A 16,266-nucleotide genomic window follows, 5' to 3' on the forward strand; every position below is an offset into this window, starting at 1 on the left:
TAGTTCCAAAAGATCTCAATACATTAGCATGTAATATATAACTGAACTAGTTCTGATTAGTTAAATACATGCAGTGAAGGACATGAAGACCTGAAGGATTTGCTAATACTATAAGTACAGTAATGAACCTGTGAAAGTCACATGATTATTAAAATGCAATACATTTTGTATTAGAAGGTTTAGGTACGTTTTAGTATCTCTGAAATTAGAATATGTTTATATGGAACATGCATGCAAAAGATTCTGATGGGCAAAATTTGTGGATTTATTATATATAACTATATAAATGGTTACGGAATTAACAAAAGTTTCGACTTGATTGTTTAAGAACATTCGAGGAAATTATTTCTCAAAGTTAAGGCCACATACTGGCAGACTAAGTGCGTTTTAATGCATTTTGAACATTGATGTGCATCTTTTGAACATTCATAGCTCTATCTTTGAATTCCCGGTAGGAAATTACCTGCATTTGGTGTAGCGGTTACTGCAACATCAGGCATTTAGGAGCAGAATGTGTCTTATTTAAAGGAAACTTTCATAGATGAGGAGCCCACAGAAACCCCAAAACCCCAAGTACATCCCTTAACGCCTCTCTCATGGTTGCTCTCTTTCTATATAAATCCCCTGACCCATTCTGGTGAGCATCATTCACTCAGTCGCATCATCCTGATTAGCAGTTAAAGCACAGTGTTAAGAAGAACGAGAAAAGCAACGAGAATGGATTGTTGGTCCAAGTTTTTGGTACTTTGTGGACTTGTCATGGTGGCACTGCTGAGTGGAACTACTGGACATGAGAATCACAACTTGACTGTAGCTGTACACACTCTGCAAATGCATCATGTAAGTATTTCCTATTGAATGGTTTGCTTCTTGGAGCACAAGTTCTCTAATCTATAAACCAGATCTAAAGGAGAAATATTTTAGGTCACAACTATGAATTTGCAGTTAGCATAAGTTAAGCTATTACAAGGCGACTGTACGAGACAACATACTTACTGGAGTTTAAAGCATGAACTAAAGAAGCATACTGTGCATTTATTGTGAAATACATTGAACTATAAGGGGCTTCTGCTAATAGGGGGCACTCTTTGCACAAAAAGTACACAGTAGTTTAAAAGTACATAGGTTTCTTAGAGGTACAACTTGCATCTTGTTTAAGTAATGGATGTTAAAGGTAGTGATGAAGTTCTGATTAAAGATTGCATGCACATATCTTCTGACCACTCATTATATGCTTTCTTCATTCAACAGGGGTTAACAGACACAAATTGGGTGGGAAAAGCTGTTTTCACTCCCTATTTGGGCAAAGTAGAGGTAAGCTTGACAGCTCCATTTACTGTACAGTATAGCTATTTAAAACTTAATAACTTTGCACAGAAGTGACTCTTCACTCTTCACCAACACATTCATGTCTCTTTAGGACACTTGCACTTGTGAGCGGTTGATACTTCTGCGTATGCTGTACGGTTACCTAGACATCTTTTCGGATATGCTGAAAAAGGCCAAGAATGTTGAGACTGAGTCGAGCCTGAAAGAACTCCAGGAAAGTGTGAGAGAACTGAAAAACAAATACAAAAAAGAACAAGAAGTGTGGAAACAACTTCACGACATTAACGCCATAAAGGTAAGAATTTTTTGTTTAAGTAATGGATTTAAGGCCACATGCAGTCCTTTTTACTGCACCATTGTTAGCTTTAGCTTAAAATAACATTATTCAAAAACCCCCATAAATTATTCAGAAACTAACCATACTTATAGCAAATGTATATATTTTCAAGATTTTTAAAGATTTAAAAGTTTAATATACTACACTTTATGTTCACGATCATGTCATTACTTGTCACATTTAGAAAGACGACAGCACGATCCAAGGTGGAGCGGTGAACGACTTTATCTCTGTGTTCTCAAAAGCCTTAGAAACTGGACATCATTCCAAGAAGACCCACTCGCTACTCAAGCGTTTTCTGCAACGAAACTATTAAATGGAGCATGAGGCGAATCTGCATTAACTTAGTCATATAGTCTAATTCATATATGTTATTTATCAAACTTAATTTAACCATTAATTACACTTTTAATTTATCATATTTATTTTCATCACAAACTCCAACATATCTGTAAAATGTAACTTATTTTGCTGTGCTATTCAGTTTTGCATGTTTGTTCAACCACATGTGCAACTTTTATATCACTTCAATAAACCACTAACTTTTGCACTAATCTGATTCTGCTTTGTTCGAGAAAGAATTACTCTGATAATTTAATACACAGCCAGAAGCATGAAAAGAAGCCAGAACACAAAAATACACCAGACATCACTCAGACACAAGTAGAAACACTTTTATAAACATTAATCTGACATTAAAGGTTTGTTTATTGAGTATTTGAAAAAAATGCAAACTAAACATGTCTACGCCATTATGACTGAGAAATATTCTATACATTTCTCCACAATATTAATCTACACAGAAGTATATATTGTTTAGTGTGCAGTATGGTTGCAAACGTATACCACAATATAGTGTTTATTATGTTATGCTCTGCCATCCAGCTAGAACTGAGGGTTGTCCATCTGGGCCTAATGTTCTTATAAGATCTAAGATGTTGCTATGTGCTAGGCTGTCATGACAGTTATGAAAGTCAAATGTGTTAAACATCAAGATGGCACGAAGACAAAAAGCTCTCTCCAACTTGCGCATCCATCATTAGTCTCATTAAGACAAGCTCACCTACTGGGACTGTACACTGGGGCAGCAAGAAATGGTGTCCTGGATTTAAAAAGCTTTTGGCACAGATGAGCGTCTTTGTCAGTATCAAGACAAGTAAGGGTTTGCTGCTGGGAACCGACTGATCCAATGGGTGGACATCAACACTACGGCCTATAGGCGGACTGGACACCGGGCACGTACTGTGACATGTCTACAAGGAATCACATCCAGTGATTATTATGTATGTAAGTGTCGTTCTACGAGTATTAACTACGTCAGTATTACTTTCGATTCAGAACCCAATGACAGTGGCAAAAAGGAAAGACGGCTGTATGACAATTCAGATTATTATACTGTATCACTGACTGCGTACATTGTTTACAGTTTACTACTTGCTTAGAGCACATTCATAATCTTGCACAATATTTTGTGTGATGTTTTTAAAGTTTACAGTCTTTAAGAATTCACTTACCAGATTTGCACTTGCGTCTGTGTAGCAGTCTGTAAAAAACACATAAAGCAGTCTTTATAGATATGAAAATAAACTCGAAACTGTATGTCACTTTTGTTGACCTTTTTCAGTCTCAGCATGCATGCACATATGCACAAGAAGTGCATGACAAGTTCACAGAACCACAGTTACACTTGTTCTATTTGTAACTATTCTTTGGTTCCCTGCTCTCAAGAAAATGTTTACTAAAACAAACCTCACATTTTTTTTGTGAGGTTGAACTCCAACTGCTTCATTGAATATACAGAAATTAGATGAAAAGGCAAACCTGGACATTTCTGTAACCCATAATGTGTGTAATAATATATTTATAATAATACAGATGCTTAGCTGTTTTGGACATTTGTGGATCTACAGAAGCCATCCGAAAGTTTCTTATGCCGTAACTGGGGCTGAATATTGTTAAAAGTGATCATTTATTCTAATGATCTTCCTTGCATTTGCTTTTAGTGCAGCTAATGAGACTTCAATCACTAGCTTTTTCTATCAATACACAAAAAAAAAAAAAAAACAGCATATTTTGACAGCATTTTGGTATTTTATATGCATCCACTAAATTTTTAATGCGAACAATTCTTATTAGTAGTTATTAGCCTGCACTGTAATCAAGGACATGCAACATCTTTTACAAAAGCTGTGGCTTAGTGGTTAGCACGTTCGCCTCACACCTCCAGGGTTGGGGGTTCGATGCCTGCCTCCGCCTTGTGTGTGTAGAGTTTGCATGTTCTCCCCGTGCCTCGGGGGTTTCCTCCGGGTACTCCGGTTTCCTCCCCCGGTCCAAAGACATGCATGGTAGGTGATTGGCATCTCTAGAAAATTGTCCGTAGTGTGTGATTGTGTGAGTGAATGAGAGTGTGTGTGCCCTGCGATGGGTTGGCACTCCGTCCAGGGTGTATCCTGCCTTGATGCCCTATGACGTCTGAGAAGTTCGGATAAGCGGTAGAAAATGACTGAATGAATGAATGTATACATACCACAGGGGTTGCAAGCCAGTGACTTCTGTGCCAGTCCCAAGACCAGATAAATAGAGAGGGTTGCATCAGGAAGGGCATCCAGCCTAAAATGTGCCAAATTTAAACACGATGATTCAGTAGGAATTCCATCCCTGATTGATCGAGACCCGGGTTAACAAAGACCGGCATCGACATTGTTGACCTGTTGATCGAGGAAGGAGAGGAGGAAGAAAGTTCATAGACAGAGAGAGAAGAGGAAAGGCAGGTGTAAAATTCTGAAAATAGGGACTCTAAACTTTGTTACAATGGCAGGGGAAGGTGGAGAGCTGGTGGAAATGATGGAGAGAAGGAAGGTAGATATACTCTGTGTGCAGTAGACCAGAAGGGGAGCAAAGCATGTACTATTGGAGGGGCATACAAACTGTTTTATTATGGTGTGGATAGGAAGAGAAATGGGGTAGAAGTGATCCTGAAGGATGAGTTTGTGAAGAATGTTTTAGAGGTGAAAAGAGTGTCAGACAGGGCAAGCAGTTTGAAGTTAGAAATTGAAGGGGTGATGTTGAATGTTGTCAGTGGTTATGCTCTACAAGTAGGCTGTGAGTTAGAAGATATTCTGGAGTGAGTTAGATGAGGTGATAAAGAGTATTCCCAGATGGGAGAGAGTAGTGATTGGAGCAGACTTCAACGGGCATGTTGGTAAAGGAAATGAGGAGGTGATGAGGAGGTGATATGCAGGTTTGGGAGGTCAGGAAGAGCTTCTGTGAATCTGGGAATCTACAGTGGAAGTGATCATGGAGACATAGCATTCCGAGGAAGAGGACCAACAAAAATATACAGGATTACAAGGAATTGCAGTGCAGAGTGAAGACGGATGTGGCAAAGGCCAAACAGAAAGCATACAATGAGTTGTACGCCAGGTTAGACACAAGGGAAGGCGAGAAGGACTTATACAGATTAGCGTGGAGCAGATGTCACTCCCCTCCATGTTACCTGATATGAGCGTCCTTCCAGGTAGGAAGCGAACCATTCCCAAGCTGATCCGCAAATCCCAAGACTCCTGAGGGTGGCTAAGAGAGTCTTATGGTTGACCGTACCAAACGCTGCTGAAAGGTCAAGGAGGATAAGGACAGATGAGAGATTGGCTGATCTAGCAGCATGTAGTTTCTCAGAGACATCTAAAAGGGCTGTCTCTGTGGAATGAGCTGCTTTAAAGCCAGACTGGTTGGGATCTTGGAGGTTGTTCTGTGAGAGATAGACAGACAGTTGATTAAAGACAATGCGTTCAAGAATTTTTGAAAGAAACGAGAGAAGTGATACCGGTCTGTAGTTACTGATGTCTGATGGATCCAGAGCAGGTTTCTTCAGGATGGGAATAACCCTTGCTTGCTTGAAGGTAGTTGGTACCTGACCAGATGCTATGGATCTATTGGCGATAGTGGTAATGAAGGGCAGAAGGTCTTGCGAGATGGTCTGGAGCAAAGTGGAAGGGAATGGATCCAATGGGCAGGTGGTAAGATTGCAAGACTGGATGAGTTTTAGAATCTCTTCTGCTGTTACAGTTGTGAAATGCGACAACAAAGGTGTAGGGGAGTCCATACTCTGAGATTTAAGTGCAGTCGGGGCTGAAGTGAAGGCCCGGCAGATTTCCTCAATCTTCTCCTGGTAGAAAGAAGCAAAGTCTTCTGCAGTCAGGGAGGATGAAGAAGGTGGAGCCGGGGGGTTGAGCAGAGAAGAGATGATGTTGTGGAATTTCCGAGGGTCATGTGAGGAAGCTTCAAGCTTTTCCTTGTAGAAAGAAGTCTTGGCAGAAGTCACATCTGAGGAGAACTTGGCCATGAGTGTTCAGTAAGAATCAAGATCTGCATCAAGTTGTGATTTCTTCCACTTTCTCTCTGATGATCTTAGCTCTCTTCGATTGTTGCGCAGCACATCTGAAAGCCAAGGAGCAGAACAAGAAGTTTTCTTGGGTTTAGTGGACATAGGGCAGAGGAAGTCCATAGTTGAGGAAAGAGATGAGAGGAAAGTATCTGTGGCCGAGTCCAAGGGCAGTGAGGAAAAAGACTCAGGATCAGGAAGGGAAGAAAGAGTGCCAGAAGCTACAGAAGAAGGGGAGACAGAGTAAAGGTTGCGGCGGGTAAGAGCAAGGGGGTGAGAGGTAGTTTTAGGTAGGGTAGGGAGAGTGATGGTGAAGGATACCAGGTGATGATCAGAGATGTGTAGTGGGGTAGCAGTCACGTCTGTTGCTGGAGAAGGACGGGTGAAAACCAGGTCCAGCACATTGCCTCCTTTGTGTGTGGGGATGTAGCTGTTGAGTGTGAGTGTGAATGAGTCGAGAAGAGACAGGAGGGAAGAAGAATGTAGCTTGTCAGAGGGGAGGTTGAAGTCACCAAGCACTGTCAGGGGGGAGCTATCAGAAGGGAAAGCACTAAGCAGTGTGTCCATTTCTTCCAGGAAGTCACCTAGGGGACCAGGAGGGCGGTAAACAACAATGATAACAAGGTTAATTGGAGAGGTAACTGAAATGGCATGGAATTAAAAAGAGGAGATGGTTAAATGAGACAAGAGGAGAGGTGTAAAGCACCATTTCTTTGACAGCAATAAACCTGTACCACCACCCCTGCCTGTTTCTCGTGGTGAGTGAGAGAAAGCATAGGCAGAGGATAAAGCAGCTGGTGTAGCAGTGTTCTGTGGGGATATCCAGGTCTCTGTTAGCGCAAGAAAATCAAAGGAGTAATGGGAAGTTAAAGCAGAGATAAAATCAGCTTTTTTTCACAGCAGACTGGCAATTCCAGAGCCCACCTACCACCACTGTTTGAGACTTACACAACAGAGGAGGGTAGATGAGGTTACTGGGATTGTGACCTCTGCTCTGTGGACGAGAGCGTCTGCGAGTGTAGGAATTGAGTACAGAGATGGGTTTAAGGCACATATTTGCAGTCAAACAAGAGTGAGAATTAAGTTATGGTAGAATATAGCAAAACAGTATTAGACACTAAGTTTACAATGAGAGAGAGAGAGAGAGAGAGAGAGAGAGAGAGAGAGATACTTACAAACGGAGAACCTTCAATTTAAATAGGTAAGCCCTGCCCCCAATTCACACCTTAAGGTAGACTGAAACTACTCCTGATTAATCAGCTGAGAGAACAACAAGGACCAACACTATAAAAATCAACAATGGTATAGAATAGAACAATTCAAATCACACTACTCTAGAACAAAGTGAGTTAAACAGATAGTATACAAAAGTCAGGAACCTACTTTACCAGAAGACAATATATTCAAATGAAGAGAGTTAAAGCACACTGAAGAGTAGGCTGGTTCATCTTCAATTTAAATAGGTAAGCCCTGCCCCCAATTCACACCTTAAGGTAGACTGAAACTACTCCTGATTAATCAGCTGAGAGAACAACAAGGACCATTCATTCATTCTTTCATTCATCTTCTACCGCTTATCCAAACTACCTCGGGTCACGGGGAGCCTGTGCCTATCTCAGGCGTCATCGGGCATCAAGGCAGGATACACCCTGGACGGAGTGCCAACCCATCGCAGGGCACACACACACACACTCATTCACTCACACAATCACACACTATGGACAATTTTCCAGAGATGCCAATCAACCTACCATGCATGTCTTTGGACTGGGGGAGGAAACCGGAGTACCCAGAGGAAACCCCCGAGGCACGGGGAGAACACAACAACAAGGACCAACACTATAAAAATCAACAATGGTATAGAATAGAACAATTCAAATCACACTACTCTAGAACAAAGTGAGTTAAGCAGATAGTATACAAAAGTCAGGAACCTACTTTACCAGAAGACAATATATTCAAGTGAAGAGAGTTAAAGCACACTGTTAAAGCTGATGAATGAGGAAAATGAGAGGGAAAGACAGGAGGAAGAGGTGAATATTATAGAGCAAGAAATAGCAAAGATTAGAAAGGATTATGTGAGGAAGAATCTGCAGCGAATCAAGAGTGGAAAGTCTGTTGGTCCAGATGACATACCTGTGGAGGTGTGGAAGTGTCTAGAAGAGACAGCAGTGAAGTTTCTATCTAAATAGTTCAACAGGATTTTAGAGAGTAAGATGTTTGACAAATGGAAGAGAACTGTTCTAGTGCTGATCTTAAAGAACAAGGGTGATGTGCAGAGTTGTAGCAACTACAGAGGTATAAAGTTGATGAGCCACACAATGAAGCTATGGGAAAGAATAGTGGAAGCTAGGCTAAGAAACAAAGTGGATATTTGTGAGCAGCAATATGCCTTCATTCCCTGAATAAACAATGCAATTTTTGCTCTGAGAATGTTAATGGAAAAATAAAAATGATGGCCGTCAAAGTAGTAAAAAGAGAAGTATGTCAGAGTAGTTTAGGATATGTATGAGATACATACATGACATACATTGTGACCATACATACGTGATGTATACATACATGACAGTGTCAGGAGTTTTGTGTGACAGAAGAGTGTCAGCAAGAAGGAAAGTTGTACAAGTAGTGAGACCATGATGTATGGGTTAGAGACTGTAACAGTAAGGAAAAGACAGAGAGCCTACTTTGAACCATTGTTGCTTCAGTCAGCTGTATGGTCTGGCCTTAATCAGCAATCATTTGAAAACTTTGGCATTAAGGAATTAGAATTGGGTCCATGGTGAACTTTATTAGCCCATTAGTTCCTCAGGAGCTCTTTTAGCTATTTTTGCACTATTATAAAACTGTTGTAGAAATTATATTATTTTCATTTACGTTATTTAATAACCAGTGTCACCCAAATGAGGATGAGGTTTCCTTCTGAGCCTGGTTCCTCTCAAGGTTTCTTCCTAATATCATCTCAGGGAGTTTTTCCTTGCCACTGTCGCCTCCGGCTTGCTCATTAGGGATAAATGTTAGAGATATATTATTTAAATATTTAAATGAATATTTTTAAATACATTTTATTTTCATTATTTTTTTTTCTGTTTCTATTCTTCTATAAAGCTGCTTTGAGACAATGTGGATTGTTAAAATTGCTATACAAATAAATCGAATTTAATTCAATTCAATTCAATTGAAAAATATTGAGGCAACCAATAACGGGAAAATCTGAATGTAGAAGAAGGTACAGTAGACATTATAGCACAGTGAACTTACTTTCTTCACATGTTTCTGCATGTTAGGATGATCGTATTAGAGCATAGCCATGTTATGGTGCCATATGAGCATAAAGAGTGTCAGATAGGGGGTGCTGGGGATTCTGATAACGCAGAGATTTTAAATAATAATATTTTTCCAATCATATTTTTATTGGTTTTATAACAGTAACAAGAAAAGGAAACAGAAACAAAGTAGAGAAAAAAAGGGCAGCCACGTGATATAAACGACATAAATGCCTAGTCCTTATAGTCCTTAAATGCCTTATTGTCATATCAACCATATAAAGCTGTTGCAGTACATAATGAAATGAGACAACGTTTCTCCAGGATCATGGTGCTACATAAAACATAGACAGGGATAAGGACTTGTAAGTAGTCTTACTGTAGCTACATAAAGTGCAACTGTGCAACCTGGTGCAAACAGTGCAGGACAAGACAAACAAGACAGACAAGACAGTGCAGGACAAAAGACAGTGCAGACAAAAAGTTACAAGACAATACAAAAAGTACAAAAAATACAATACACAAAAGACAATAAACAGTAAACAGAAACAGCGCCGACCGACCAGTGTAAATACTGTATGTGAATACCGAATGTTCAAACAATATTTTGTGCAGTAACATTAGAATGAACTAAATAAAGTACAAAGGAGAAAGACAGCTAGGGGAATAGAAATGAACATAACCCCCCCCCCCCTATATTATACATATATCAAAATCTTGAAAATCCACTGTCATGTAAATTCTGTTTCAACCGCTGTTTTGATCATTGGTCTAAAATCGCTGTCTAACACACAGTCCAAAATTTCCCATAGGTGTTTTTCACCAATATTTTTATCCTCTTTAAACTATTCATTGATCCCTCATACCATGTGTGGGGATGGTGAAATACCAGAAGTGACCTCAGACCTCAGGATAGAAATGTTTCATTGTAGGATAAAGATGATCAATCAGCAAACTCACTTTTGTGAAAGAAAAAGAAAAAAGAAATATATATATATATATTAATCTGTATATTTAGAAAGGCTCATTTTTATGTGTTAGCATAAAAACTTACTTTTATATACAGCAATAAGACTTAGAAATGTGACAACTGACAGATGTTTAACAGTAATAAAGAAATTAGTTTAGTTGACTTGTTAAATAGTGGAAACATCTTTTCAGAAAATACTCACATAAATACAAAACTGAAAAGTTTTGATTTTTGTAGTAAGTACTGATGCTGAGATGGTTTCACAATGAATGTCTACTCAATTCAGACATGATTTATTCCATATTTCTCTACATTCACTGTGACATTGTGAGCAATAGTTAATTCATTTATTAATGTTATATCATGAATACAGCTATATTTGTTCTAATATTTAACAATATAAATGTCTAGCTGAGATTTAACCAAACGTATCTAATGTTTTCTAATTAGAAGAACCCTAATTGGTTAGAACGCATGACTAATAATACCCAAATTTCTACGTGGTCTGTATTCGGCGTCATGGGAGTTGAGGTGACTGAGAGATTCCCTCATTACACTCATGAGTTTCATTGGCAGCCACAGCTCCGGAAAACCAACTATACAGACTGACGATGAAGCAGAAATCCGCTGCCTGTTAAATTCAAAGTGTAGTTTCAGAATAATTTTTCAAGACTCACAATTTTCCAAGCTAACTCATTACCTGCACCTATTTCGACACGATCCTGGAGAGATATGACGATGTAGGAATAACCGCCGGGGATCAAGTCTTTTCCAATTACGAATGTAAAGCAGTACATTTTAGATTCACTGAATTGAATAACAATGACATTATATAACATAATAGTAAATCTAAGATGAAAAGCCAGAAAAGTGGTCCAGGATATTATCACGTTGTGTAAACAAAGCTATTCTGCAAACAGCAGACCTGTCATGTTGATAAAGGACTTTGTTTAAAGGACAGTGTTTTATCTGCTCTCAGATTCAGCTTGTGCACAGGTAATGAGGCATTAAACCTCAGAGCTCAAGAATACAAAACACCAAAACATGTTCTTACTTCAAGCAATGTTAAAGCAACTCATACAGTCTTGTTACATACAAAATATATTATACTGTAACTACTGCAAGAGTAACAGGAAATGTATGCAGTCAGAGCATGAAGAGATAGGCAGAGATAGGTGAGAAAATGAAAAACCAACAAAATGTGTTTAACTACGGTTTTGAGCCACCACAGGTTACCAAAAGAGCTTCGGTGCTTCAGTAGTGGAGGGATAAGCAAAGTTACTCCAAATGATAGTCTGTCGAATAGTATTTTAATGATAGTAGTGTAGGGTATTGGCTAAAAAGGTGACTGTGCAAGCCAGAGCACTTAGCAGAAGCCCTTATACAAAGCAACTTTTCTTTTAAACAGCTGAGCAATTGGAGGTTAGGAGCATTGTTTAGGGTCCCAGCAGTAGCAGCTGGGAATCAAACACACAACCTTCTGATTGGTAGGCCAATGCCTTTGCCACTAGGCTACCACATCCCCATTGCATGTAAACAGTTAACATCATCATTCCATCAAAAGATAAAGGTGCTCAAGCAGAAAAATAGAAGTGCGAAAGGAAAATGCACCCTATGCTTTAAAAATAAACAAATAAATGATCATATTTATTTCAGTATTTGCCAAAGAAAATCTGGTGCCATTGTCTTTCTGGTTGAGGTTTTTAGGTACTGAATTTTGTGCGGAGTAAAAGTGCATGTAAATGAATATGAATAACATCACTATATGAATATTACATTGACATTATATTATATTAATTCTGCATTGAAAAATGCCCTGCGATGGGTTGGCACTCCGTCCAGGGTGTATCCTGCCTTGATGCCCGAAGACGCCTGAGATAGGCACAGGCTCCCCGTGACCCGAGGTAGTTTGGATAAGCGGTAGAAAATGAATGAATGAATGCATTGAAAAACACACAACAGGGCAAATGTAGACATCCAGGGAAAATGAGCTGCATGCTGATAATGAGGTGATGAGTATAAACTGCTAGTATATTTCAACATCGGAAAATTTCTGTGTGATACTCAGTGGGGTCCACGTCAATGGAAGTTCATGGGGCAATTTTGTGTTAATGGTTTATGTGACTAATGTCAGCAGGTGAAGTTGGGTGACATAAGTCATGTAAATAACAAGGAAAGCACTTCTGAATAAATGGCAGTATTGTCTCTATTCATTTCAGTTCTTTTCATTTTAACTTAACCTAAGTTAAAAATGATAGAAAACAGCCTCCTAGACAGCATCAAGTTGCAATACCTTAACTTCCTTAAACCCTGTGCATTCAAGCACATTAACCTTCATGACATTATGAGATCACCGTACTAGCCCATCCTTGAGAAAGAGCCCCTCACTGTGCTATCCCTAGATTCCACTTGGGTCGGTATACTTTTGCTAAGAATTATACATTGTGATTTATAGGAAACTCAGTGTCAGAAAAACCACAATTTTCACACCTTACCCCTCTACTCTGCCTGTGAAGCGCGCACTACATAGAAACTATAAATATCGTCTCATTCAGACTGATAGATGCATTCAGACTTCGACAGAGTTGCAGTGAGCACAGCGGTGTCTTCAGTCAAAGAGAACCGACAGGTGACCCGAAAAGACAACTTTGTAATCGGCACTTATCGGCACTTAATCGGCACAGGAATATCTGTGGGAATTTGGTGTCAGGCTGAAACTTCAATAAGAATACAAATGATGACTCTGTCCTGGAGAATATGTTTTGTCTTTTTTGGAATGATGGTGTACTCTGAGGCCTTGCTCCCAGAGAACATCAAGGAGTCTATTGAACATCTGAATAATCACTATGTAAGAAAAGTAAGTCATACTACCATGAAATGTTTTAACAGAGGAGCAGGAAGCTAATACTAATTGCTGCTGCTTATTATAAATATGTTTACTTGTCATTCAGATGTAAATGTTTTGCTTAACAGCTGTGTTCTATTATGTTTTCTAGCAACGTTAGGCAAGTAACAATGACAGAAAGAGATAAACAGCTAATTTTATGCCTAATAGTCCACCAAGTAGACACTGACACAAGTTTATGATTATAGCTGTGTGAGCTATGATTGTGGGTGGGCTCATTAGTTTCAGGATTTGTCAACTAACCACTTGTTTGTGATGTGGCTGTGGCAAACTTAGAAAACTGCAAAATATTTTTTACATTTTATTTAAAAGTTGCATTACCATTACAGAAGAAAGCAATTTACAGCTGAAAGCGATTGCTTTAAGTCATTGAAATCTTCAACATATTTAAACTGAATATTTCAAATGATTTCTACCATTGTTTCTATCTATTACAGAATCCCAACCCTGGCAAACTATATGATGGACACTCCCTCTTTCTAGACAAGATGAAGGACAAAACATTTGAGGTAAACTGCACAATACATGGCTTCAATATCGTGTACCTATTGGTACCTTGTTATACTGTATTATTCCACTTTATTTGATGATGTATGCTACTCTTACTCCACCATGTATATGGACCTCATGAAGCCTGTAATAAACCCACTGCTTGTCTTTTTGTGCACAGGAGGGTGAACAGAAGATCCTGATGATTATAATTCTCGATGTATACACCAGAATTTTCAACCAGATGGAGAATGAGACTCAGGATGAAAACTTGAAGCATGACTTGCAAGAAGTTAAAGAACAAATGAACAGACTGAAGGAACACTACTTCTCTGGGAAACATGCTGTCATCAAGAGTTATGTAACTGAGCTGCTAGCTCTTAAGGTAAGCGGATGGATGTTGGATTGATGGATGGATTCATGATTCTTAACTCAAAACATATGCTTGAAAAACCAATCAGGCCAATAGGAAATACCTGTTTATTCATGGGGAAGTAAGTGAGGCTTTCTATGAAGTCTTCACTGCTTTAACTGGCAGGGGTCTTTAATGGGAGACTTCATGCACTATGCGGCAAAAGAAAGATGGGATAAAACAACAAAGTGCATGTATATGCAATGACTGCCTAATTTCACAACTATCCAGGAATGTACAATTAACCTACTATCTCATCTTAGGAAAATGACCCACGGATCCAGAGCAAAGCGATATTTGAGCTGAAGACTGTCTACCACAAGGCAGCAGTCTTGGGGACCTCGTCAGTGGATAACCACCGGAGACGACGTCATGCTAAACACTCAAAAAAGCAACGTTCGTAGCCGGAAAATTTATTTCATGGAATGTTACCTACGAGGTGCTTTACGGTGTAGATTTATTTATTCAAAATGAGTAACTCATTTTATATTTTTGTGATACTGACATAATTTATTAACACTGTAAAATTTGAAATAATGTATTTTGAGTTTTTTTGTTATTTATTTTGTGAAAGAATGAAAATTTTCACTTATTTGCTCTTATCAATTGGTTATGCCTTGTTAAGGCATATGTTGTAAGGTCTATGACTAAATAAACTGAAAGTATTTATTATAAAAATGGTTCAAATTTATTTCCAAAAAAATGCAGCACAAATCTCATTGTGAGATGATACCCTACGAGGTCCTCATTATGGGAAGTCCATGGGGCAATTTTGTATTAAAGGTTTATGTTATGATGTGAGCTTCGGGTGTAAAATTAGAGAGTATTTCCAGCCCATGCAATCATCAGACCTCCGTAGTTGCCCATCTTTGAAAAAGAGCCCCTCACTGCAAAAAGCACCAACTCTACCCTGTGCTATCACTAGATTCCACTTAGGTTGCTATACGTTGAACTATGTGCAAAGAGTTATATACGTTGTGATTTTTAGGAAACTCAGTGTCAGAAAAAACACAGATTTATTCTAAAAAGTGGTTTGAATTCATTTCTGAAATAATGCAGCACAAACATCATTGTAAGATGACTATGGTGAGACTAACAGGGAAGCTTAGTTACATAATGTTGTAGGGGATAGGGTTCTCATAAAGATTAGTAGTGTCATGTTTCTGCTAAACGTAGCACTTTGTGCCAAACCAGAGAAGGGTAACCTTTCACAGATACCATGCATGGCCTTTTTGTTGCTTCATTGACTAGTTTCCTGGTCCTGATGTTTTTTTAGGCAGCGTTGTGGTTGTCATATTCTTTCCATGTTTTAATAGTGGATTTGTACAGACCTTTAACTTGTAACGTATAACTTGGCGTAAATTGGCTAGCTCCTTGGTCTCCGATGCAGGTAAAGCGTGTTCTCTAACAACAAACTTAAACAGATTTATTTATATTAAAAAAGTGACACTTCAATTGCAATTTAATAAGTTATAATAATAAATTATATAAGCTCTGATAACAACTGAGCATTTTTAATGTAATTTTCTTCATTTTTTTTCTAGATTGATTTTTTTACCCTTATTGTGTTATTTTTGTAGGTTTATGGCATATAATCCCATTTCAGATCCTGGTTAGGAAACTACAAAACATGGAAAAGGGGAGTGAGCAATTATGCAGTTCATTGTATAAAAGTGAAGGAACTTAGTTTGGAAGTTCCAGTTGGTTCAGGATTCAGAAATTCATGGTTTTCAAATAATTCTCAGAATTCTCAGAACATTTAAAGACAATATTTTATATTACAATATTATACCACACATTTTTTTGTCAAGTATTGTCCTGGTTGGATCTTCACCCTTTTACCTTATGTAAATTCAGATGGGCATGGATGGAAAATATTGTTATAGTTTCTGTTGAAAAAGTCTAGACCTGACTTGCTGAGCTGTCACTAAACTTTGATGACGTAACTGAACAGTGACTGAGAAAAGATAATTATTACACCCCTGCTCTGGTCAGGGTGCTAGGAATCTGCAAGCAAACATAAGATATGCTGATAAAAATATCTGCACTCAGCGATTCCACACCAGATTATTAAAGAATTGTTCTTGTGGTCTTGATTTACAAGTGACTGCACTGAATATGGAAAACATGAGCTTTGATTAAAATAAATAAAATGCTGTCATTGTCATTTAGCAAATGGT

The 16,266-nt window shown here is 38.6% G+C and overlaps 2 protein-coding genes across 3 annotated transcripts; both read left to right on the forward strand.

Annotated features, from left to right (window-relative positions):
- The first annotated feature begins 664 nt into the window (after positions 1-664).
- Positions 665-2,197, forward strand: ifng1r (interferon gamma related). The gene is made up of 4 exons (XM_060889746.1): positions 665-840; positions 1,252-1,314; positions 1,421-1,624; positions 1,851-2,197. The coding sequence occupies exons 1-4, from the start codon at positions 718-720 to the stop codon at positions 1,980-1,982; spliced, it is 522 nt and encodes a 173-aa protein (XP_060745729.1). The 5' UTR covers positions 665-717; the 3' UTR covers positions 1,983-2,197.
- Positions 2,198-12,865: 10,668 nt separating this feature from the next.
- Positions 12,866-14,612, forward strand: ifng1 (interferon gamma 1). 2 transcript variants are annotated; one of them, XM_060889651.1, is made up of 4 exons: positions 12,866-13,137; positions 13,623-13,694; positions 13,856-14,059; positions 14,350-14,612. In XM_060889651.1, the coding sequence occupies exons 1-4, from the start codon at positions 13,015-13,017 to the stop codon at positions 14,488-14,490; spliced, it is 540 nt and encodes a 179-aa protein (XP_060745634.1). In that variant the 5' UTR covers positions 12,866-13,014; the 3' UTR covers positions 14,491-14,612. The 2 variants fall into 2 exon arrangements, with proteins under 2 accessions (XP_060745634.1, XP_060745635.1); XM_060889652.1 differs by having other exon boundaries at positions 12,866-13,128.
- The last annotated feature ends 1,654 nt before the right edge of the window (positions 14,613-16,266 follow it).

Source organism: Tachysurus vachellii, chromosome 16 (assembly GCF_030014155.1).
Source record: "Tachysurus vachellii isolate PV-2020 chromosome 16, HZAU_Pvac_v1, whole genome shotgun sequence".
In the NCBI taxonomy this organism is placed as follows: Eukaryota; Metazoa; Chordata; class Actinopteri; order Siluriformes; family Bagridae; genus Tachysurus; species Tachysurus vachellii.

Bases quoted from the DNA above. Each gene is read 5' to 3' on its own strand.
- ifng1r (XM_060889746.1), top strand. From the start codon at position 718: ATGGATTGTTGGTCCAAGTTTTTGGTACTTTGTGGACTTGTCATGGTG. The intron at 1,315-1,420 runs GTAAGCTTGACA...ATGTCTCTTTAG, and splicing joins CCTATTTGGGCAAAGTAGAG to GACACTTGCACTTGTGAGCG. The intron at 1,625-1,850 runs GTAAGAATTTTT...TGTCACATTTAG, and splicing joins ACGACATTAACGCCATAAAG to AAAGACGACAGCACGATCCA.
- ifng1 (XM_060889651.1), top strand. From the start codon at position 13,015: ATGATGACTCTGTCCTGGAGAATATGTTTTGTCTTTTTTGGAATGATG. The intron at 13,138-13,622 runs GTAAGTCATACT...TATCTATTACAG, and splicing joins ATAATCACTATGTAAGAAAA to AATCCCAACCCTGGCAAACT. The intron at 13,695-13,855 runs GTAAACTGCACA...TTTTGTGCACAG, and splicing joins TGAAGGACAAAACATTTGAG to GAGGGTGAACAGAAGATCCT.